Consider the following 26,303-nt stretch of genomic DNA (forward strand, 5'->3'; position numbering starts at 1 on the left):
GGGATGAATTATGTCCTAGATCTGACTGTTCTCACCACTGACCAAAAAAGCTCCTGCTCAGATCAAAACAACCACATTGGGTTGTCACCATTAGTGTTAGGTTCCCAGAAATCTGTTTTCCTCAGGAAATAGTTGAGCACTTCAACGTACATTATCCATCACTAAATTTGAAACTTTCAGGCTTTTTGCATTCCAATCATTGACTGATATATGTCAATAATATATGATATATATGAATACGATAATATATGATATATGAATATAATAATATATGTTTGATTTCCCTTCATCTCAGTTGTGTGCCCATGGGTATAATTGTTTTTAGCAAAGTTCTACAAGAATCCTTAACAGACTTATTTTTGAACATTAACAAGCTTGTAAACCATAATGTTTTAAACTGTAACCCCCAATAATGTAAGATCAACCAACAGTGCAGTGATCTTCAAGAAATTATAAATATATATATTTATATGTTTATATATACATATGTTTTTATGTATATAACAACAAATATATATAATACAACAATAAATATAATAATTATTAATAAATATATTATTATATATATATAATAAATATAAATATATTCTGTATAGTGGAAGATAGTAGAAAATGCTGCATGTGACTAAAAGTTCCCAGAGTCATTCCACTAGAGCTGAAAAGTGGAGAGATGGAGATTAGGTAATAAGGAAAGCCCAAGTATAATCAAGAAGAGGTGTATTACTGCTGGTCTCAAATGCTTTCCCATTATGTTCCCTACCTTTGGAGAATCTTGCAGATTTTTCTTTTCATTATCTGCAGAATCTGTGTGCATAAAAGGATATAAAATGAGAAAATAATGAAAAAAAAAAAAAAAAAAAAAAACAGCTCCCTAAAATTGTGGAAGAAAACAATTGTATCCTCATATTAGCTGCTGGTATTGTTACAGCATGCAAATTAAAATATTGGATGGTGGATAGTACACAAATAATAGACCTTGAACTTCCATTTGAAATAAGCATTAGAAGCCTCCTCCATTTTTTTCTTAAAAGTGCACAAATATCTTACCATAGCTCTATTTCATTTTGTATTTTCTCCTTGACAACAGTTTACCAAATTTAGAGTCACTCTGCTAATTAGAGAAATAAACTTATTGTTCTCATTATTCTTTTCTCAGTAGGTGAAACTGAAAACTCACGTGGTCAAATTACTGGTCTGTTACTCTTAGGCTGAGATATGCTGTTATTTACAAACAAAGATTCTAAAAGTTCCAAATTGATTGTTACCAATGGCAGCACTACATAGCACAGTGCTCCTTAAAGTATACCTGCGTCCTCCAGAGGAATATGATCACACAGGCCATACATCTGCATGGAATCCGTAAAAATTCAAAGAACTATACTCAGTTTCAGAAAAGGAACTGTGGGGGGAGCTCCACAGAATGAAGGATACTGAGAAAAAGATGCATATTTCATCTGCAAATAGGTTAATAAGAAATAAAGTCCTTGGAAATAGTGAGTTTGTGATCATCCAGATATTTAACTGAAAAATGGACCAACCTGAGCAAACTGCTGGAGTTAATAAAATTGTCTTGATTTAATATTTCCTCTCAAACAACAGCTTAAACATAAAGCAGAATTCATAACATGACAGAGATCTCTACTACATACATGAAATCATTTCCTGAATAAAACACCTAACCTATAAATAGATGAGGGCATGGTTTCAGTTTGGTGGACTGTTTTTATCAGTATGAAAACCCTGCCTCTTCAGTTTGACATGAGAATTAAATATAAAGCTGAAACAAAAGTGGTTTTGTATATTAAAGTACTTAAGATACAGATATGAACCTTCTCATGACAAGCATAGAAACTTCTTTTGGGAAGTTTGTATTGCTGTTGCCATAAGATTGAGAGCCTGCTGTACAAATATGACCAAAACAGGACTTGGGCAATACTTGGTGCCTGCTGCATACTTTTTATTCATTTGACTGTCAGGGAGGTATCCAAATCCCAGGGCTGTGTTTTCAGGTTGTCGTGGTTTTAAACCAGTAATTAACAAAAGGGGGAAAAAAATTACTTATTTCTTGCTGTGAGATATGGATTAAAACAAGAGCAAACCAGGCATAAAATTTAAAAGGAATAAAGAAAGTTTATTGACAAACTACAATAATAAGAACACCAGAATAAACTTCCAGAAAAAACCTTTTCATTTCTTACTGCCCACCATTCTTTTGTTCACATGACAACAGAGACAAAAACTTTAGAACTTTGATGGTTTAAACAGTCCCAATTCTTTCTACAGTCTTTTCATCAGTCTCTGTAGAGAAACAGAAGTTTCTTTCTGTTAATTTATGGAGTTTCTCACAAGAAAACTATTTCTGTTATAGTTTTCCGATTCCTTGATATCAGCTGCCCAGAGCTGCTGTTATCAGAGCCCACTCCTCCCATCTCACATCACCCTGAGGTGTGTTATGGGTCCTGAGTTTAGGGATAGTATTTTTAAGGATAAGTTATTCAAAGGCAAAAAGTATTCTTCATCTGTTTCTGTGAGCTTCACTAGAAAACAGTTTTCTCATTGCCTCTCAAGGCTTCAAATCTCCCAGCACTTCACTATACCATAATTACTCTACTTTTTACTCAAATTTACACTTTGAACACTCTATTCCTCCCCATACTCCGTCATGAATTAAAGGAGTTCTTTTCAGGACTTCATTGTCCATCCCCATAGTTTTAACAGAAAGATATTTCAGCTTAATTAAAGCATCTTCTTAATTCTCTACCTTTCTTGAAGCTTCTTTTCTTTTCTTGTCACTGGTAGTTTATAAAGTCTCTTTTCATGTTGATCACTCTCCTTTTCTCTCTCTGGATAAAAAGATTAATCCGCAAGTCTCATCTGGATAAGAAAGAGTTAAAATCTTGCCCAAGCTTTTGTAGATGGTTCAGTGATCTCTGCTGAACAGGAGCTGGAGCCATCTGCGATGAAAAGTTCCTCATAGCTGCTCTGGAGAGCGTGGTCACCGTCTCTGCTTGCAGCAGGCCCAGAGCTCGTCTCCTTCTTCACTTGGCAGTTTTCTAGTGAATGTAGTTACAGCAAAACCTGCAGCCGAGCCAGAGATCGGGCCGGGCCCGGCCCAGCCCGACCTGGCCCGGGGCAAGCCCCCGCAGGCCCCATCTCCCGGCCGGGAGAACGGCAGGCCCAGCCCGGCCCCCGCCTGGCCATGTGGCCTGGGCAGGGAACGGGAGGCCGGGAGCTCCGCCACTCTTCACAGTCAAGAAACAAAGAGAACAAGAGAGCTCTGGTTTTACACTTTAAGGTGGGGTTCACAAGTTGATCCCACTTTTCAATGGCTAAAACTGCTGTCAATTCTCAGCAATGACCGATAATTGGTCAGGAGAAAAGACTCCAGGCAGTCCCCAGCAACTCCAACTTTCCTTAAAGGTAAAGTAACTCCATAACACAGGTAGTGAAAAAAAGGCAGAAGTGTATTCCTGAGAAAAGTGACTGAAAAACCTCAGGTGTTGAGTAGAGGATTGCTTAGAACCCCATGAAAAATTCTAAGCATGTCAGCTTTGGTCCCCTCTCTGTGTTTTAGCTCCTTAAGTCAGTCCTAGAGGCAGGAATGGCAGCATCACTATTTATGAAACAGCATAGCAGTTCTGAGCATGCATCCTGTGTTGGATCCTTGTTTATACCCCCTTCACCTCTCTTTCAAAGAGGTGATGGGCTCAAGCTATGAAGGAGGGAGAAAAGTGAAGGCACCATTTGCTTTAGCCAAGAGGGGAGCAAGTGACATGGAGCCTAGCTGAGTTGTCTTGAGGTTTCATCTGAGGAGCAGTGCATGTGAAATGCCCTGAATGAGGGACTCTGGTTTCCTGTAGCCACTAGATTTAGGCCTTCTCTCTTTTTCTTCTGACTGTATTAATCATGCACTGTGGGCCAAGTCAGGTTCAGAAATAGTAATGAGTAATCTCTTCCTCCCTTCCCATTGGGGCTTCTGGGTCGTTTTCAGGGGTTCAAAACCCTAAGCTTAGGTGGGCTGCAGGCTGGTCTTCACAACATTCCTAATCATTAAGTTACATTTATAAAAGTCACACTACGGCATGCACAGCATCTCTGCTGTTCAAGTTTCTGTACAAGAGTGACTGTGGCTGCTCCATTCTGTGCAGGCACTTGCATGGAATATAATCTGAGTTTGCCTGCCTGTTGCAGTCCATCCAAGGATTTGTGTGGAGCGGTACATATTTTGTGATCCAGATATTTGTGGCCCAGGCCAACAATGTGGTTCTGGTCAGGCAGGAGAGATGTAACTGAAGACATTTAGTTAAGCTGGGAGTGACTTCTAAATCACAGTGGTTGACTGCTAGCAAATTTTTTGTTCCTCTAGAATAGGCAGCTATAGAAGAGGAGAAAGCAGGAGTTTGGCTTATGATTTTGAACATGATACCTACTTCTTCCTTTATGTCCACCAATAAATATTTCAAAACTCAGCAGCCATTTGGAGCATGCATAGAAGTATATGCTGCATTGTGACCTAGGACTTAGTCCATGTCCCTAAAGAATCCAAGCAGCTGCACTTCTGTGATGTGATATCTACTGCATATGTCAAAAAGATATGTGAGATACTGCTCAGCACTGAGCTGCAGTGTTTTGAAAATGTGGAGGGAAATAAATGAAGTAACATTATATTTCTTGATGCTGATCTCCAAGAACTGGAAAGCCACTCCATGGCTGCTTCTAAGCATATATTAAAGAGGTTTCAGCTGTAAATCCTAGATCTGATCCTGGTCTTTGCTTTAGCAGTTCCCAGCAAGTCTGCTAATCAAAGCTGATTGTGCTGTTTCAGATATTCTAGCTGATACCTTTTAACTTTTGTGTTATATGTGTTCTGGTTTGCAGGGTGGAAAGAAATACACAGGACCATGTGGAGGCAGAGACTGCAGTGGAGGATGTCAGTGTTTCCCTGAAAAAGGAAGCCGTGTAAGTAACATTTTTTCCTGTAAATTGTTCTTGATGGTACAACTTCAATGCTATATAATTTGCTGTAGGTGGACTTGCACTAGACTGCTAAGAGTGTTAAAACAATTATTTTTTTTCAGGGAAGAGTTTCTCACAGGCTCATAGATTTGAAGAAATTGTTTGTTGTGAATACCCTGTTATGATACGGAGCAGGCACTTACCTCAAAGATGAGGACCAAGGGATATGACTGCCATGACAAGCTGAGCAGATCAGAATCATGAAAAGATACCACATACATGCATGGGATACACACACTTGATGACTTTAGAGATCTTTTCCAGCCTAAATGATTCAATTATCCTGTGATTCTTTGTGTTTCCCACTAAAGCAAGAGAGAACCACGCCTGCAAAACCTGAAATCCTTGCTGAAAGGGAACTGTTTAGAGTTTCTGGCATTATATTGTGGCTGATAGTCTGTTCTTCATTTTGGGGACTAGTGAGGAATGAGGCAGAGGAAAGGAGATGGGGTGGAGGGGATTAGCCACCTGCCACAAAGAGCACTGAGAAATAGGGCAGCTCCTATCCTGTATGGCTTGGAGCCCTGGCTGGCAGGCTCCTTCTGTACAGCTTGGTCTTCTGCAGCTGAGACAGTGACTCAGCCTTTTCCATCCACCCATCTCTAAGAATAGGTCAGGCAAGAGATGTGGTGGCAGGTCATATGCTTGTTCTTCTATCACAAACCTTGTAAGATTTTTCAGTTCTCTGCCTTCCCTTCACACAGCCAGCCATCAGTTCCCATTCCCATTGCATTCCTCAGGCTTGACTCCACGTCTGAGTGGAGGGAGAGGTGGTAGGAAAGTCACAGTGTAGGTGGGAGGCAAGGAACACTGTTGTTTACAGAAGTCCTGATGTCTCCATGGAAGTCAGATGATCCTGGGGATACCGTGCCATGGGGACTTGTAGTGGTTATACTCCCATGGCCTGACCATGAGCTGCTCATGATCTGCTTTCCATTACAATAACCCAATGGCACCCTGATGAAGCTGAGGACAAACAAGCCCTCCCCTGAGACACAGCTTCCCATGGGGCTCCCTCCAGCTGTTACTGCCTTAGTCTCATCATCCAGCACATGAAGTTTGGCAAGTGCCCCCTGTGACCGAAAATCAGCAACTGATGCTGTAAGATGCTCACTAGAGTTTGTGAAAATACCTGTTGCAAAACTACCAACTCCTGTGACTGAAATGTGTTTCGTGCTCCTTATTGAATGAATGACCTTGAATTTCAAGTTGCCAAATGTAAAAGAAATAAGAGGTAGTTAAACAAAACTGACTGCATAGGTTAGAAAAGCTGAAAATGTGAAAATACCACAGTAGAGAAGCAGTCAGGTGTCACTGACAAGAAGCTCCCTTGTTGCTCCTTGTGAGTTGTTTTCTGTCTAGATTGGGAAAGTGAGGGCAGATTTTATGTACTTGCTTACCACTCTCAGTTCTACCTCAGGGAAGTAAGTAACCCCACTTATTAATGAGGTTTCCCCCCCTTTAAATAGATACTCAAAGAGATAAATGCTTCAAAACATGAATTATATTTTACTGCTTGTGGTTAATTGTGCAAGACATGAAAAAGTATTGGGAAAAGGGATGTACAGAATTTTACACTTCAAAAATCATATTTTATATGTGTATATTTTACCTCTCTGAAATGATACACTTCATTCTGATTTAGCATACACTGCCTGTATTTTGTGTCTGCTGATCTCTTCAGATGTCACAACCACTGTTAAACATCTGGTTTAAGGAACAAGATTGGCCTTTAGAGTCTAGTAAAATTTGGCATAGCTTCTGGTCTCATGCTAATCCTCAATGGGAATATTTATTTTCACAAAACCTCTGTATAATCTGGCACGGCACACGTTTTCTGTTCGAGGTGACTCAGTGCATGCACAATAGATGTATTGCGTGTTTGCACTTGTGAGAGTCCCTGGAGCAGTCTGTCAGAGCCTGCTTCTGCAGGGACTCTCCAGCCCAGGTGCCACAGAGCTGTCACTTGCAGGGTCTGCAGCCAGCTGTCAGCCCGGACATCCCTCTGGAAATTCACCCTCTGTTTGTGACAGGTCTGAAACCAAGCAAATTAAAAGCATTTTCTTTGGATTGCTCCTACTGAATGCACATCAGCATCTGTTGAATGAAGCAAATTCATTGAAGTGGTAAACACAATTGTGAACTATGAAAGGAGGAAAAGTCTGAAAAAATGCCTGTTCTTCATTTATATGTGCTTCTACTTCATTTGTTGTCGTTGCTTCAGTTGTAGTCTTAAGATACAGCATTTTAGGAAAGACGTTTAGCTTCATTTGGTGTCTTAATCCAATAACTTTTGCTTTTTAAAAAAGGGTTTTTTGCAAAATATGCCCACTGATATCTCCTGAGGTTCTGTGCTAGAGACAGAGAGGCACTGTCAACATGTGTGGAGATTCATCCAGGCTTTGGTGATTTGTGCCAGGTCTCCAGGTGCATCTGGAAGCCCTGTGCTACTTTTGGTTCAGGACTGGTAAGGACAGGCACAAAGGTGCAGGCAAGTTGAATCCTGCTTTGCAGGGCCAGTTTCTAGGGGCAAAAGGCAACCTAGTACAAATCAGTGCACCCACCTAGCAGGCCTGCTGGAAAGAGGTATGTGATTTTGGGTTTTTCTCTATTTTAGCTCGATCCTGCAACTTTCACTGGGCTCAGACACAGCTAAAATCCAGAGGGGACAAAAATAAAACAGCAGAAGCATTATCTGCCCACTGTAGTGGGGGGGAGCTGCTGCAGCTAAGCAAAAGCAGCATCTAGCCTGCAACCTCCTGCCTCTCATTTGAGCTGCTCCCAGGGCTGTGAGGACATCTGCAAATGGCACTTTCTTCTTCATTCACAAAAGGAAAGCTGGTCAAATCCAGATGTTCAGAGAATCAGGGCATTGCTGATAACTGTTTGCAGCTCACAGCAAATGCTGAGTTGTTTCTTGGAGAAGTTTCTCTAAAGAAATATTCCTCAGGCTGTACACAATCCCTTGAAGTTCCCACCTCCAGTCCTGCTTTGTGTTCACATCTTCATAGTAGAAAGAGTAAAGTTCCTTCCGTAAGCTGGTTTTGTTTTTCCCAGTCTTTGATGACACTCTAGTCTTCGTTCTTTTTCACTGCAGCCTACTAATCTTCCAGTAATTGTATTTACTGTTAGCTGGTTACAAACATCCAATCCAACCATACCTTGTATCTAGGTAGATGGTTGGAGCTGGGCTGCAGGAGCCGAGCTTGGGGACCAGCCTCAGCCTCATCTCCCCTTCTCACAGCTGGCAAAAACTCAGTGGAATTGCAGTCAGAGCTCCTGAAGGAGTGTTCAAATCCACATGACAAGAAACCACAGTATAAGCCTCAGTGAAGGACATGAAGGCAGAGGAAAGACAGCAGACTTATCTTCTCCCTGAGAGAGGTTCATCTTCTCATTTTGTTCTATGGCAACTTCTCCTGAATTGTTCTCCTTCGACAACAGGCTCACCCTTTCGTTAAGGTACATTTGGAGAACATAATGTAAGGAGTACACAGATGCCAGGGTAAGAGGGAAAAGATTAAAGAGAAGCACTGATATGGTATTTGAAATTCTGTTTTGAATGAAACGGAAAGCCTGGATTAAAGGAATAAAAAAATAAAATAAAAATTAAAACATCTGGTTTTTTTTCTTTTTCCTCAAGATTTTTATTGCAAATCCTAAAATCTTGAGATTTATAGTTCTTTGCAAACCATACGTTGCTCAGAGAACAATACACGTGCCTTAAAATTTGTTAAACATTAATGCACTTATGTAGGAAACGATAACTCCATTCAGTACAATGGCCAACTGTTTGACCTATTGAAGTTCATAATCAGCCTCACTTCATAACCAGCCTAGAGGGCTTTATAGAAAGTGGAAGTGAGTAGAAACCTTTCTGATCTTTCTATAGAGTGAGAAATTGCACTCTTTTGTACTTCCTGAGTCAAGCATCTAACAGCGCTCAAACCATTTAGCCATTGTTTTTTGCAAGGGGCTGGAATGATGGAAACTGAAATTAAAAGACGGCTTTGTGTCCTCCTGTAAAGGCCATTTCTTGGGAATGCCCAAAAATTCCTGTCTGCTTTTGGATGCTACACAGTTAGGAAATCTAGTGTGTGATATTTACTTGCAAGCATTTTCCATACAAGTTTAAGTCTTAACACATGGGCTATGTCTAGATGTTACTTCATAATTAAAAACAAACAACAACAAAATAGAACACACAAATATTCTAAAGTTAACTCCATTATTATATTATAGGGAGATGTTTAAATCCAATAAAATAGTTTTATCAACTGTTAGTGTAACTCTTGTATATCACAATTAACTGGCTTCCAAGCTGGGATAATGGCAGTAGCTCCTTGTAAATCTGTTGATATAAATTGATACATGATTAAATATGATATTTTTTTTCTTTTTTTTCCCTCCACAAAATAATAACATTAGAAGCATCTTCATAGTTAATCATCTAGCTCACTTTTCTGTTCCAACAGTATAATAAGAGATAGCTATTTACAGGGAGCACAGAGTTCTGGCAGTTTTCTGCAGTCCATTCACTTGTACCCAAGATAGGCCAATTTATATGTTCCTTCAGTATCTGTCTTTCGTCCTGAATTTGTCTAATCCTTTTTTGAAGCTACTGTAACTGCGTGTCTTTGCAACCTCCAGTGGCACTACTCAAATTATATGAATTATATAAATCACTGTCTGAACTGTTCTAAGCAAAGCTCCCTCTGATTTCATCAAGTACACACTATTTCTAGTACTGTGAGATTTCGAGTAACTCTGTGTATAGGTTACTCACTGCTTAATTTTGTAAATCTCAGTTATATTCCCTCTCAGCTTTCTCTTGTCCAAAAGGGTGAGTCATAGCCTTGTTAGGTTCTCTTTTGAAGGTGACACTCTAGCCCTTAGTCCCTTTACTCTCTCTTCTGCAAGAGACCAGAACTGTACCCATCCAGCTTGGTGGTGTCCTTCTGGATCTCCCAGCATGGGAAATCGCCAGATCTCCCCATTCCGCATCACTAGCATCATATTTAAGAACTTAAGAGCAATTAGTATCATTTATAGACTCAGATGTTTCACAGTTCAGTCCCTTCTGTAGATTGGAAACTCCATAAAAACCAGTCACAGCATGTGTCTGAGAGGACCCACTGGTGTTATGTCTTCATTTTTAAATGTGACCATCAGGTACTATTCTTTTCTTCCTATCCTTTAACAGTCTACAGTCCATAGGAGCATGTCTCTTACAACCCCAAGGTAATTTATTTTAAAAGCTTCAGTGAAGCATTTTATAAAAACAGTTTTGAAAATCCAAGTATATTATAGTCACTGAGGCTTATTTTACCATGTTTATCCTTGAGCTCAGTTTTTGTGCTCCTTAATGTGGACTACTGCCTTGGCAAGCAGGAAAGTCAAATAAACTGCCCCACAGTTCTCAAAGTCTCTTCTTGAGCCCCCTTTCCACATGGAAGTTTGGTTGGCACCAACCCACTTGGTGCAGTGGCAGTGTGTAATGTTGGGTTTACACACTTTGGCCAGCAGCTCTGCAGCTTCACACTTGAGTTCCTTCAGAAGTCATGGGTGAGTGTCCCCACTCGTGCTCACTTAGTAACACCTGTCTTACCTGCTTCATCTACTACTTCCTTCATAAATTTCTGAAATTATTCTGTCTCAAGGAATAGCTTGGATTTGAGACCTTCTCAGATATCTTCAGCAGTGAAGACCTCTGCAGAGAAGTCACTAAGTTTCTGTGCTACAGCCTTATTACCCCCGAGTACCCATTATCAGCCCTTGGTATCATTTCCCTTGATGGCTTTTTGTTCTCCTTCAACAGCTTCTTACTATCAGTTTGGTTATCTTCTGCAAAATTTTCTCATTAATTTTTAGCCATCCTAGTTGCCATTTATTCTTGATCTGGTTTTTATGGAGTTTCCTGTTCATTTCAGCAATTTTTTGAATGTCAACCCTTTTGCCTACAATAGCCTCTTTAGTTTTTTTTATGAGCTGTGCAGGGGTTTTATTGAATCATTTTACTTTCTTTTTGATATGTGACACATAGTTTACTGGGATTTTTAACACAGTGTTTTTGAAAAGCTTCCAGATTGCTTTAGGCTTCTTGCCTTTTTGACTGCTTTTTCAGGCTTTTACTATTTTTGTGAGTTTTATGTATTTCCCCTTCTTGAAACTGGATATCTGTGTGATGCATTTCTTTGGCTTACTTCATCCCAGTACACTACAACATTAAATTCAGCTATATTTGAAGCTTTTGCAGAGCAGTTCTCCCAATAGTACCTCTTGAAGCAGGTCCTGTGCAGCACTTGAGACTAAACCCAGAGCAGCATTCTTTCTTAGGGGTCTCAGTGTTTATTGTGCTAAGAAAAAGTGAGTTGGTTGGTCCAAAACTTTTTTTTTCCTTATCACATCTGGATGAGGCATTGTGCCTGACAGTATGTGGATAACTGGAATTGGCTGGTGTTTCTACCTGACCTAATTGTTCAGCTTCTCTAATTTCACTGAGTATTTAATGATTGGTATCTTTAACAGAGGAATCCTAAATACAAACAAATTCTTACCTTTCTGTTATTTCCACCCACAAGGACTCCTAATGTTCCCCTCCCCCCTGAGCATTTTTGTTGTAGCCTTCACATATTGTGCCACTGCCCTGGCTGTATCTCATTTTCTAACATTCCTGTAAAGTGGATGCACTCGTCTATGCACGTCACTGATTATCGTTTAAAAGGCATGAGATGCCTTTTAAATCAGGGTTGTCATTTATTGCCAGGTAGTATCATTCCATAATCTTATTCTTTAGATTTCTAGCATTGTTGTAGAAGCATTTACAGCTTTTGACCATCCTGTGTCGCAAGCACCAGTCAAATGGAATTGTGAATGCTGTTACTCACCTTACCTGTTGCACAGAGTTGGCAAGGACCTCACAGCTCCCACACAGCTGCCTTGAGTTAACCCCCTTGGACACCCCTGTTCTACTTTCCCTCAGGAGGGCTATAATACAGAATTGTGACCACTGGTCACCAGTCCCTTCTACCAGAATAAATACCTATCTGGCCATCTCCTGGGCTCTGCTTCCTTTGCACTTAGCAGGCCTTTCAGTCCTTTCACCTGTTCCAAATCCAGCTCTCTGTGTCAACTCATCAAACATCCCGCTGCCATCACTTGTTTTGTCCTCTGCTGGAAGGTTCACTCTGTCCCAGGAGCATCCTCACACCAAGCAGACATTATAATCAACTAGAGCTTAGAGTTTATCAGCTTGATCCCTTGTTCCAGGCTGATTATCCACCTTTCCTCTGACTGACAACCCCTAAATGCTTGTTAGATCAGCATCAAGGTTTAGTGGGATTTTTTTTTGATGGTCAGCAAGACAGAAATGGTTTGGAAAATGTCCTATTTGCTCTCCAGTGTTTGCCATATACAAAGCTTTGGGAGTGAACTTGATCCTATATCTTCTGAAGTATTGTTAGATTCTGCAGCAGAATGGATCTAAGTACCAAAAATTGGTGCTTCAAAATATCACATTGCTTCATAGACCATGGTTAAGTCTCTGGAAGATTCCCAGAGGAAAAGCTGCCCTCTGAGGAAGGTATTTGGTGGAGGTGTTTGTAATAGTAACAGATTTAAAAGTAACGTGCCTATGGTATTAGTGAGCACTATACATGGGACAGGATAACACTCTTTATTATTTCAATGCTGTAATCAAGTCTGGTGTGATACTTCAAGATTTAATTTTCTTTTTTTCTCTAGTTAAGGTAATAGAGGAGAGCAGCTCCACTGGCAAAAGACAGGAAAAGGGTTACTGTAAAATCTGTTGAACACTGTGAAGCTAAATTCTGCTTTCAGATACAAGAATACAGTTTTCTTTTGCACATGTGTTTGAGGGTGGCTTCAAATGCCTGCTTTTGTTTAAGTTTATACTTTAAAGACTCAGCCTTACAAGGTCTTTCCATCATACACAAATGCCTGAAGTCTTGATATTGTTCCATAGGCACCTAAATCTTGAGTATAAGATTTCAATTGCATGAACTGTTAGCAGCAAATAGCCCAAAATCTTTTGAGTTCACTAGCAGAGGCAGGCAGGGTACAGGTTTGCTTGACAGAGCTTGACCTTGTGTCAGTCTGAAACTTGATACCTAGTTTATGACCTAATGTTTTATTTAATGAACATCACTTTACCTGGGCTAAGTTGACAATTAATCAACCATGTAGTGGGATTGTTATGTTGGTTGCTAATTGATGTTCTTTAGTACATTTGTCTTGACATTTTTTTGAGTGAAATATGCATGTTTCCTTTCTTTTCTTTTTTTTTTTCCTAAGTTCTGTTTATACATGTTTAATCAACATCAGAGATCTTTTTGAACTGGTGGACAGAGATTAGATAACTTTCCCATGAGCAAGGAGCTCCACTTCCCATATATGCATTCTACACAAAGTCTGAGATTTGGGTAGCACTGAAAGGTCTTCCTTAGAATCTGTTTCAAATAAAAAATGCAAGATATATTAAAAAGCAAAGCAGGGTGTTTTGTTTCAGTACATGCATGAGTGCAATTAAATATTTGCACAGAAATCACATTTTCATTTGTAAATGTTCAGAACATTGTAAAGAATGTGTAAAAGATAAAATGAACTGAAATGGAGACTTTCAAATCAAACAAACCATGCATATTGACCAAAAATTATTTTTTCACTCCTTGTTACCCTTTTCCTTTTTTGCAGAACATTTCTATTTCAACCAGATTTGAAACATTGTTTGACTCCACAAATAATATATAGAAACTGTATTTATTTGTAATCAAAAAGGAATAGAAATTTTTGTAAGCCCATCCCATGGTAACAATTTGCATTCCCTGCCTTTTGCGCCACCCCTGAAAGCAAAATTCCCTCAAAGCCTTTTCAAATCAACTGTACAGAATTGTACAAAAGAAAAAATAGTAGTCAGAAGGACCTTTTTATTTGCATTTTCAGTTTAATAATTTTAAAATTTCCTGGATTTACATACATTATCTCCACCAAAATAAGTGCAAGGTGTGTAGCATTCATGCAGATACCACACCTTCCTCCTAAAGCCCAAGGTTAGACCTGTGCAGATACTTCTATGACCTTGTATCAGAAACATTTGCAATCTCAGCTGGTGTGATGAGAAAACAATTCAACAGCATTGGACAAAGCTCAAGAATTAGCGTCATCAATCAAAATGAATACCAAGGTTGCAGTTTAAACAAACTTATGACTGAAGTCAATATGCTGGATTAGGTATTTGCATTGAAATTACACCGTCTGATGCCTTTTGCATTACCTATGTGATCTGTGGATTTATGGGCTTGTAACACTCATTGAAAAAACAAATATTATGGTAGTTTTCTAATAAATTGATATTTCAGGATTTTGAGGGCAGGATTTTTAAGAGTGTATTTGAACATCTGCATATCACAAATTTGAATGAGAGACAGAGAGAAAATGCAAGAGAAATCACAGTAAGGAATCAAGAACACTTATTTCAGAAAATAAAACAAGACTTAAAATTTAACTCTAGAAAAGTTAACTCTATCTTCTTCAGAAGAACTAATAGAAAGGAAGCTTTCTGGAGATGAATAGTGCAAAGTTAACTTTGGTGATAATAGCCAATGCTGAGATAAGAATCCTTTAGATGCAATTCACAGCCATTTAAAAATATTGCCATACCTTTTTTCTTGAATGGCTTTTTTTTTTTTTATCCTTCCTGTCTTCCTGTGAAATCCTGCAAATATATTTTACCTTATTTAGAAAATAAGTACCTGAAGTTAGAGAATGTCGTGTCTTCTCGTCTGTCACCTTTCCTCTCATTTGGGTCAATAGTGTCTGCATATCACAGCACATCCTCATGGATGGATGGATGGATGGATGGATGGATGGATGGATGGATGGATGGATGCTCAGTTGGGTAGGAATTTCCTATCATGGGGTGCTCATAGTGCCAAGGTTTTGATCCCTGGATGGGCCATTAAGAGTTGGACTGGATGATCCTTATGGGTCCCTTCCAACTCAGAATGTTCTGTGATTCAGTATCATTGATCTTTTTGTTTTAGTTTCCACATATGAACTACACTTCATTAAGAAAATGAAATGCACTGTCAGGATTATTTTTGGAAAAATGTGTTGTCCATTTGGTTAAACCTTCAGGCTTTGACTTCTAGCAGTCAGACACTACAACTACTGCACAAAAATATTATTTGTGCTTTCAGCCTAGTTTTGCAATTTTTGCTTACTGTGAGAAGGAGTTTAAAGATAGAGCAGAGGGTGGATGATGGTTTTACACTGTGACTGGGTAGCTCACACAAGCATCCAAGAGGGATAATCCAGGTCATCCTTTAGCACTTAAATTATACTCCAGAGATTGTAAATGTTTCTCATGACATATGTCTGAGGCTTTACAAATTTCTCAAATGGTGCTTGTTTCTATTTTCTGTATTTTTGTCACATGGGAGCAAGTAACATTGACCCATTTTCCTTTTGTCTGCTTTACTAAGTACCAAACTATTAGTGGAATCCTTTGAGTCTGACCTGGAGAGACCAGGAATGTGGGAATGGGCAGGCTGTCATCTCAAACACTATCTGCTGAGGCAGATTGAGGCTGTTCTCAGTATTTTCTTACTGACACTTAAGAAAATAAAAGTTTTTTATTAACCTCAGTTTGTACATAATGTTTCCAAATCATCTTCAGTGTCTTTGTATAATGAACCAGACTGTTGAAGTATACCTTAGTGTTTCCATTACATTTATCTGGAAAAGGGTGACAAATGTTAAAATATTTTATTTGACCATTAGATATGAACTTTGGGAGCTTGCAGAAAGAAGATCCTGAAGGATTGAAGTCTGTGTTTTAGGCACAGAGAACAGCTCTAGACAATGAATAAAGCCGCAAGCCCAAACAAATAAAGCATCCATGCAGCATTTTTTCTCCCACAGGCTAAAACTATTTTTCTATGAAAAGACTGTATTAGTCTGTCAAATTCCTTTCTGTCTACTGCTATCATAGATGCCCAGCAAAGAAAAGCACTTTGGGTTTTTTTTTTGGCTTTGGTTTGGTTTTTTTTCCGTATGGGTCATGGTTGTTCAATAAAATTCTGTCTACCCATTGATACCTTAATACTTAGCAAAACTAATTTTTGTAAATGCAGTACCACTGGTTAAAGATATGTTATTTACCCTTATAAAATTGTTTAAAGCAGGTTTATTTGTTCCCAAGATTGTTGGTAAAGTCTAGCATAGGTATAAGAGCAAAAAAGGAAGTTGTACTTGCTATCATCCCCGGTACAAATTGTTTCACTCCATTCAGAGTATGGCAACCTGTATAGTTTTTCTGCCAGTCAAATAAAGACTTGGATATGTCTTTATTATTTCTTCTGATCCAAATACTCTTTTCTCTATAAATCACCTGTTGGCTGTTTTTCAGTTTCTAGATCCCCTGCTTTTTCTTTGATGAACTTTCTGTTATCCACTCTTAAGCATGCAACATCTTCTCCCTTTCCATTTCACCACTGTTTATCTGTTAAAGCCTTCCTAAAAGGGACTTCCTGCCTTGATAGCCTGGAAGAAGAATGAGGGAAGCTGTTTCTGAGATGAGGTCTCCCTCCTGTAATGCAGGACGCCATTGTCCCTGCAGCTGTCTGGGCTTGTCTGTATTAGGATATGAGTTCCTTAAGCAGGAGCTGTTTGCATGTGGCTCTTTGTACGGTGCCAAAAGCACTGCTAACACTTCCAGGTTTGTGGCAGAGGTAGCATCATGCAGAGGGGCACAGTGACAGCTTCTTTCCAGCGGACAGGGACTCCAGCAGCAAAGGGCTCAAAGGCACCTCACAATGCTGTGGGTGTTGGAGCCATTTATCTTCCTTCTTCTAGTATTTAATGAGGGTATGCACTGGCACGCAGATTTAGGGATAAAATGTTTTTTTCCACAGCAAACTCTTCAGTTCAAATATGACTGTGCTGCTACTGCAGAGTATCCCTTACCACTGTGAGACTAACCCCCCTTCCATTACAGAGCACACCCCTCCATGTGCTTGGCATGGATATGCAGTGTAACACTGTCTTGCACCCTTTTTCATGGGTAAAACAATAACAATTATAAATTTTAATATTTTTATAAATAAATTAATTTAATTAATATATGCAAATTAGTTTAAATAATTAATAATAACTATATTAATAATTATTAATTTCAATAATAATTTAATATGTCATTAAGAGTAATATGTGTAATATTTTATATTGTATTTTTATATTATATATTATAGATAATATCTAAATTATTATGATCAATAATTATTATTATTAATAATTAGTACAGGCTTATAAATTAATAATTAAACAGCTTTTATTTTACTTGATTTGTATTTTCTAGCAACTTTACAGCGTGGGACCATTCCCCCACTGTCAGTGTGCCCTGTAGACAGGACAAGCCAGGTTGCATGAGCCCAATCTTGTCCTTCTACCCCTCCTCACAGAGCGAGGCTGCAGGATGGAGGAGGGGTGGGCTCCCAGTGTGAGAAGGAAGTTACTGAGAAGAAGTTACTGTTGCTGTCTCCTGCAGCTCCTCATCCTTAGCTCTTTCCATTGGAGCAGAGGCAGAGGTGAATGTGCAGGTTGGGGACAGATCCATTTTTCTTGTGGTTACAAGACCTCACAAACCAAACCGTGGAGTCTGTGCTCCGCTGCCTCATACCTGGTGCTGCCGGCAAGGTCTTGGCTGCCCTGTACAGCTGGAGGCACGTAAAGATGCTCAGCACTGCCTGAGCCACAGCTCCCCATACAGCCCTCCCTCTCCTGAGCTGGCTTCTCTCCTTCAGACAGTTGCAGAGTTGGTTTTGCTAAATGACATAAGGTTATAATAAATCAAGTGAGAAGATTTGTGTTGTGCTTCCTACTGTATAGGAGAGGTCCATATGGTTTAATTACTTCCTCTGTGCATCAGATACATGTATATAAAATCTCTGAAGTCATGTGTAACTGCCAAGATCCTATGGTGTGGTTTGAAACATACATGCAGTGAATTCTCAAATGCTGCATATGTGCTATGAAATATAAATGTAAAATGGAAGAAGTCACATTATCCAGTTAAACAACAGCATTAAAATTAGAGAAGTTGACGGAGAGATCCAGAATTCAGCACTGTAGAGCAGAGGGGAAAAGACCAGAAAACTTTCTTGAGGCAGAATAGAATTTTATCAACAAAGGAGATGGGAGAAAAATATTATCCCTGCCCCCCCCCCCCACCCCCCACTCCAGGAAAACAGCAGAGCAGTCTGAGGAGAGAAACCATGTCAAAGACAGGGACTTAGTAAAGCCATCTGAAAAGTGTAATCACAAAATATATCTGCTGGCACAGCTTTGGCTACCGTAGAAAATTCTGCTTAAAAAATGAGCTGTTCCTGTGTCCTCAGGCAAAAACACAGAGGAGGGTAAGTAGACCATGTGGACCTGTAGACCCAAGATCATGGATGCACAGAGCAACAGTTTCTCAGCAGGGAGCTGCTCACCCCTACATCTTTAGAGCTATTTTCTCAGGGCCTGTCAGGCATGTAGAGGCATATTTTCAATCTGGCACAATGGCTCAAGCAGCTCTGGAGAAGGGAATGGTATGTGCTGGAATGATGTTAAAGGTGCAGGGCAACTCCATGGGATCAAGCATGTCTGGGGTCTGATCTGCAGTGGTAACCTTAGTCAAGTGAACTAGGAGAACAGGCTTGCTTCTCCTGCCAGCATCTTTCTGTGTCATACCTCTAAAGATGTCTGAGCTATTCCGGATACATTGGAAGTGGAGGACAAGTCTGTTGGGGCTAGTCTGGATCCATGACTACCACCAAGGCCAAGGAAGATCAGGTTCTTTCATGAGGAAGCGCCCATGGGAAGAAACAGTGTCCTTGGGCTACCCCTGCAAGTGACCCTGACCCTGCTCCAAGGTGCCACCACTGACAGCTCAGCAGGACACTTCAGCCCATGCCCCACTGTGGATTATGGTGTGCAGAACAAGGAACATGCAGAGAGTGGGGGTGTTCCCCCTCAGGGGATGGAGACCCTTCTGCCCCCTGCATCTCCCTCCTCAGCGTGTCTGCCGCCACATGACTGTTACCACAGGAGTGCTACCCTCTCTGGTAAAGTATGTTTATAGCCATCAAAGATGGCTATCCATTGCTGCCACAGCAATGTTTTATTAAGTAATAGTTTCTGCTAGACAATGCTAATTGTATCGGTCATGTGTATATTTAATCAGCAAAAATCCTCTATATAATTTCAGCATCTCCTGCCTAAGCATAGCAGTTTGGCATCTCATGTTTACCAAAACTAAACACACACTAAGTACCATTTTCAGTAAGCATACTTTTTTTTTTTAAAGCCCCAACACTCTGGTATAAATAAATATACACATCATATTGTCAGCTGAGTCTGTGGCTTGGTACATTTACACAGCTGCAGTTTGGGCTATTGTTTACTCTTTTCCTCACTGACATTGTGTTCTGCTTTTTCCCGTAAGGATTTTCCTTCTCTACCTATTCTTAGTCCTAGACAGAGAAGTGTCCTGATTTATATATGTTGTGTAACTTAAGTGACTTCAAAGATGTTTTTTGTATGGTGTAAATCAGAACAGCAACTGGCTAAATAAACCCTCCTTGCAATGAGCATAATTGTAAAGCTAAATGTGTTCCTGCCTCTGTGTACTAAATCAACAGGGGTCCTTTTCTTTTTTGTGGGATAAACATACTTCTCTGTCATATATTTACAGTTGCTGGAACACTTTTGCAGCCACTTGTGAATCTTTAAGAAGAGATCTTTCATACTGTAATTTTTTTTTATATTCCCAATTCTCTAAACCAAATTTTCTTGACCTCAGGAAGCATCTGCATAGCTGTTGCCCGTACCCAGTGGAGGACTATTTCATTTTCAGTCAGTTCAGAGCATTCCCATAATTAAATTCAATGCCTAGTATCAGTTTATAATTGTTCATCTATTCCTGCAGTTCAAACATATACTACAGTATATATGTCCTACATTACAAACATGTACATATATTCAAACATATACTACAGTTCTCAGAGAAAAGGATTGCTCAGCTCATGTTGTCTCAAGTATTGTAGTCTATTCTTGTCACAAAGTGAATTACAGGTCAAACTTTAACTTATCCCTTAACCAGCTATTTAGTTCAAGGAAAAGCTTCCTCAAAATTCCCTCTTCGCAAAATTTAGTAATTCCTAGGGTCTTGTAACCTCTGTCAATTAACCTGTGTCTATGAGCAAGTACATGATCCCTTTTATACACACGTTTCAAATGAATCCCTGTAGCTGCAGGTCTCTGTAATTTGTGGGATGTATCCCACACCAGCTTTATGCTTGCCAAATAGACTGCAGCTATTGCCACCAGACACAATTTGGTTAAGTCCTGCAAAAAGGACTGTTGTGGTTTGATCACATATTCTAGCTGCTGGTCTGATTAGCTTTCAGAACTGAAATTTGTCGAGAAATAAGCTTTGGCTTTTTAAGAGCATCTAAGAATTCATGAGAGGCTCAAGTGTGTTTTGTAAGAAAGCAGAAGCATCACAGGCAAATGACATTGTGTTTGACCGGGGAAGACCCAGGTGTTTTAAATCAAAACTGCAGCAGTAACGAAGACATTCCAGAGGGTCCAGGAGGGAAATGCTTAAGCTTCCAGCTTAGTCTTCTGTGAGAACCTTTCAGTTTCTTGTAATGGAAATAGGAAATAGCCATCCTAGCTTAAATTTGACTGTCAGGGGAGAATTGAGATAAAATTGTCTGGAGATACTAATCTACTACTCTCCAAAGCAAAATATTATTGAGATTTCCTTCCTCCAAGTGCCTCTGTCCCTGGGCACAAAGCTTTTGGTGTAATCACAGAACAAGCAGAAGTTTCCTTGAGTTGGTTAGGATGGGCTGGAAGGAGGAGAGGATGGTAGTCAAAAAGAAAAATCGTAGGAGTGTACATAGCAATATGTAAACCAAACAAAAGGCAAGTCTTTCAAACAAAACACTAATATTTAGATACAAAAGTGTCATGAGGAAAGCAGAGACAAAGCAAAGAAAACCTCAGGAAGAAACTGCTGTTAAGGACTAGTGACTGAAGAAAAAGCATTTCATGCTTGAAACAAGTATTTCTTCTCCTGGGAGAGGAAGTGTTGCACAACCCGTAAACACTCCAGGATGCAGGAGCATCAGCCAGCTGATGACTGATGAATTTCATTTACTTCCTAGCTGACTTCTGAATATTCAGGCAGATGAAATTGCTAAGAATAAATTCTGATGGGGGCTGTGAAACAATCCCCTGCTTTGTTTTATCACCCTGAAACTTGGGCCAGTTTAGTCTATGTCCAAAGCATGTGTCTTTGTGTGATGCCATGGTGCTTGTAATGCTCTGTACCAGCTTTTAGCCTGACACTTGTGCTCCTCCAGATTCTCCTGCAGCCATAGTCAGATGTGACTCTGAAGTGATGTAATCTCCTCTGTTGCGATCAGAGTGAGATGTCTTTTTACTGCTTTGTGGCTGGTGAATATGGGGCTTGAGTAATATGAACTGCACATTTGCTTTCTGTTATCTGCAAGTGAGTGTGTTCCTGTAACTTTTATCCCTATATTACAAGACTATTTTCTGTGTTCTGCCCCTCTCCCTTTGGTCAGATATTACATGTCTCAGTGTCTCAGCTAGGTGAGATACTAAGGATAGCCGCCTTGCACTTTTTCTTCCAAGGTTTTAACCCAAATCATTAGGATGTGAATGCAGTGTCTCTTAATATTCAAAATGGTGGAGCTATGGATTACCTGAGCTTTTGATAGGGTTCTTTTAATGGAGAAATCTAAACAAAACTCTTTCCTTGGGTGAAAGCTAAGCAAATACAGAAATCATAAATTTGAACAGAGCATTTGTGAAAGCTTCTCAAAGGGGATTTACCTCATCTTATTCCTATGATTTGACTTACTGTCTTTCAACTAAAGTTGCAGTCACCATCTATTCTTCACCTGCTCTCTGCGTTTTCCTCAGGAGAGGCAGCAGTCAGCAGCACCCTGAAGCTGCTGACTTGGTCATGGATAGAAGTAGAAATTCACTTACAAAATCCTGACCTGCTTATCCACTCATTAATCCTGTGTAATTCATCTCTTGTGTAATCCAGAATCAGGTATAAAAAGGTATTTAATATTACAACTGTTTCAACTGCTTTTCTCTTTAGGCATTATTCTGTACTGGAACTATATCTACATCCACCTGACCCTGAAGTCCCTCTTCTACCCATTGCACATCTTTGTTCATTTATTTTCAAAAACACAGCCCCTTCTTGTGCTGGTACATCATCCTGGGCCATCTTTCCTCTCTGACTCTCATTCTCAATATTTTTTTAGTAAAGAAAAGAAACCTTGCTTCTAGTTTCTTAGATACCTCCAGCTGGCAGCCTCCACCAACCTCTCCATCCATTCTGGTGTGTCCCTGTGCATGCTGTGTGCTGCCTGAGTGCTTGCTGAGGAGGGACAGGGAACCTGCTCTCAGTTTCCATACCTGTCCCAGGCTGGTTTGGAAGGAGAAATTATTCCCTGGAAGTTCCTCAGCTTTGGGGAGTGGGCTCCCACCCAGGTGTCTGTGAGGCTGATGCAGCTCCATGCAGATGGTTATTGAAGGTACACCACAGACACAAACACACACACATAGGATGCTCTGTGTTCCCAGAGCATGGTCTTGAAAAGGAGCTGTGAGGGATTTGGCACACCTAAGGAAATGTGGGATCTTCCTGCATTTCAGCTGCTGAAAATTAAAAGTTTTGTTAAGTGTATGAAAGTTTACAAAGGTTTCTATCTTGCTCAAGTGTCAGGCAAAGGTCAAAAGTTACTTCCCTGACATAAAATCCTTTTCCTTAGTGGAGCAGGGGAGGAAACAGAATCCTTCAAAGAAGAGATCCCCAGGAGATGCACCCAGAGATCAAGGCAGACCTATACCATGACCCAACACTGACAGACAGTGTGGGCAGTGCAGGAGGCTGACAGAGTGCCTCAGCCCAGTTCAGGTTTCTATGTGTACCCTCATGTCAGAAAACTCAACAGGAGCATTTCTCATCTAAAACTGGTAACTGATAGCGTGTACCAGCCCAATGGTTGCCCTGGGAAGCCATGGTGTAGGGAAGAGGCACCTTCTTATTCAGATACTACCATTCCAATACATTCTTTCCACTTTAGATTTGAAGTTCAAAGAGAAGAAATAGTGGGATCCATGTTCTGGATTGTACATTGCAGTTTTGTACATTTGTTTCTATGGAAAGAAGGGATGTGAATCATACACGATGGGAACAAATAAGCAATCCAAGCAGGTGCTGCAGTTAGAAACTGTATGTGAAGGGAAAAAGCCCAAACAAACAAAACCTATCTCTTCAGTGTTTTTTCCCTTTTACATTTTAGCCAGATGTCATGCAAGTATTTTGGTACTGCTTTTGTGAACACTCTTGAAGTTTTACAGAAAGCTGACAAATGGAAAGACTATAAATGTATGTGCATTTCCCAGATGAACTCTGTTTGCCAACCAGTGCATAGGAACAAAGAGAGTTAAGTCAAAACAGAGAAGTTCCTCTGAGCATTTTGATTATGAGGAGATTTGTGGGGCTTTACTTTAATAACTGTAAAATACTTCAAACTGGTTTCTTAATGTCAGCATTATTTATTTACAGAACAAAGTTCAGAAAATCTTGAATGATTGTATATAATTTTTTTTACATGTCTTGGCTCTTTCAAATACACATATGTATACTTTATTTTTCAGAAGTGATAGATTGCCAAGTTATATGACCTCTCAAGAGAGGAAGTTGGGAGGACAGTTCAGTAACATTTTCTTTCATTCCCAATGTGGAATAAGATCAAAAAATATGTATTTTAAATTCTGTTAATAGCCTTATCTTTTCTAAACCATAAGGTACTGGCAAAATAACAGTGCAAGTAAACACGGCTCTTGATGCACCACATTAAAAAATGGCTTTTGTTTATGAAAAGTTTTTTTGTTGTAGAAACTTGTGGGAATAATGTTGTATTAATGGTAGGATGTTGACCTTTTCCAGCTATGGAAGATAGTCTCAGAACAGGATCCAGGAAAAACAAACATGGAAACTACTTAACTCCTTAGTTGTGTGCCTGAAACTTTGTGAGGAAGCATTATTTAACTTAGACTATTGTACTTACAGATTGTGTCATTACATTAAAGTGCCACACACACACACCACCATTTTCAGGAAGTACAAAGGTCTCAAGAGCTTAAGGGAAAAAGTTATTTCAGTGAGAAAGAATACTGCTATAATTTCATGTCATATATGTAAAAATATGCAGTTGTCTACTATTATCTACATTTATTTATAGTCTCCCAGGTCAAAAATAGGGCAGATTTTCTCCAGATTTTAGGGTACACAGTGCAGTGTGACTGAACAAGAAATTACGCTGAGAAAGAGTGTGAAAATAAAGATGTTCCTTGTTACTGTGGACTTAAGCTCCCATGCTCCTCCTTTAGGCTAAAACTGGCTGGTCTGATTCCTTAAGTGAAAAGCCCAAAAACACAGGTGAATTCAGTATAACTTGTGCATGTGACCTTTCCTATACAGTCTACCTTCACCTCTGCTGAATTCACTCCTGAACTGAGAAGTAGCCACAAAACTTAAAGCTTCTGACATCCACTCAGGATCTTGAAATGAGACTTGGGAGGTGTGCAGGTGGCTACTGAGTTTCCCTGTGGTCTGGAGAAAAACTGATGGAGGCCCATGGTGGGGAAAGAAGTGAAATACTCTCTGATCTGTCATTGCACTGTGTCTTCCTCTTTTCTGGACCAGTGGTAGTCAGATGTCCTGTAGGGAGTCTCTCTGCCATTCCCATTCCTTTGCCCACACTTGTTTCTTCTGAAGCCTCTCTGATGACAGTAGACAGTAGACAGATTTCCTTACAGGAAAATTGTAACTATCAGCATCTGGCTCAAGAAGAAAATAGAACTACTCCAGTTAGTATCAGCTGGACATCTCACCCATGGTTTCCACCAGATTTCATCTAGATCTCATTTGCCATTCCTGTTAATTAGATTGTATTTGTCATCATGAAGAACAAACAAAATAACTACAACAAAAAACAAACAAACAAAAAATCCCAACAACCAAAGTTTATTAGAATCAAGCAATTTAATTTTTTTTTCTATAAAGTGTGTAAATCAAGAAGACACAGGGTGAAAAGCAGTCATTAGTATGGTGTACCGGTCCACCTTTAGAGTGATCTATGCCCCACAAACAAAATCAGAATTGTTGATTTCAAAATAGGTCTGGAGGTTTTTTTCCCCAAAGAGATTAGATTTCTGTATCATCTTTAGGCAACATGTAAGTATTGCCTTTCATTACTAGAGGTGCACTTTTTCCATTCTGAAGCTCTCAGAATCTAAGCAGTTCCGACAGGAGGTACTTCAATAGATACATTGTTTCTCAGGAGAAAACCTCAATATCAGCTTTGCAAAATATAGGAGTACATGAGGAGGAGCTAATACCAAAAAAAACCCAAAAGCACAACATGTTTCCCTCATGTACAGTACATCAACCTGTGGCTGCTCCTGAGGTGAAATGTCTGCCAGCTCAGGAGGCAGCGCTGATCCCACAGCCGGCCCGAGTGCAGTGAATCAGCCCTGAGCTCACCAGCCCCGCTCTATGCACTTCTGATAGTTCAGCCACTTCTGCATGGGTGTGCCATCTGTGCCCACAGACAGTGATAGAGCAGAAATGAGGTGCAGGAGATGCTGCAGCCTCCAGGCAAGCTCTCCTGCTCCTAGCCTTAGGCTCTCTGGAGACATTGCTTCCTCTCTTGGCTTAGTCACAGGCTCATGGTATGTTGGAAGGGAAGTCATGTAAGGTAAATCTCCCAAGAGCTCAGTTCTGCTTAGTAAAATAGAATTTTGAAGTGTTTGACAAGGAGTTACATCCATTCTGTGCTGATTTTTGGTCATCATACTTATTTACGAAATAACTAAGTGGAAGTTGAAGGTACCTAAGGGAACTTGGAGCCAGGGTTTGGTACTATTTTTGCAGACTAGGTTCTTGTCTTTTGGATAGTACCATTGTAGTTGACATTCTCAATCCTAGTAAATAAAGTCCAATTCCCTGCTTAGCCCTCTTGTTTTTTTGCAGTGCATGCTCTGTAAACTGTTACTCAGCGTGCAGAGAAGTGTCTCTGGCACTGAGGCCTTGATCGCTTGGAGACTCAGCATGCAGTACAACTAATCAACACTTACTAGATTTGACAGGGCTTTTTTTCCTT

The 26,303-nt window shown here is 39.9% G+C and overlaps 1 protein-coding gene across 2 annotated transcripts in view; it reads left to right on the forward strand.

Moving 5' to 3' along the window:
- Positions 1 to 26,303, forward strand: part of COL4A2 (collagen type IV alpha 2 chain) — a 139,354-nt gene that overhangs the window by 36,037 nt on the left and 77,014 nt on the right. For both annotated transcript variants that reach the window (XM_058846073.1, XM_058846080.1), the window contains exon 4: positions 4,879 to 4,959. In XM_058846073.1, coding sequence (XP_058702056.1) covers positions 4,879 to 4,959 — 81 coding nt within the window. The remainder of the gene's footprint in view (positions 1 to 4,878; positions 4,960 to 26,303) is intronic.

The sequence above is a fragment of the Poecile atricapillus genome, chromosome 1, assembly GCF_030490865.1.
Source record: "Poecile atricapillus isolate bPoeAtr1 chromosome 1, bPoeAtr1.hap1, whole genome shotgun sequence".
NCBI classification, from domain to species: Eukaryota; Metazoa; Chordata; class Aves; order Passeriformes; family Paridae; genus Poecile; species Poecile atricapillus.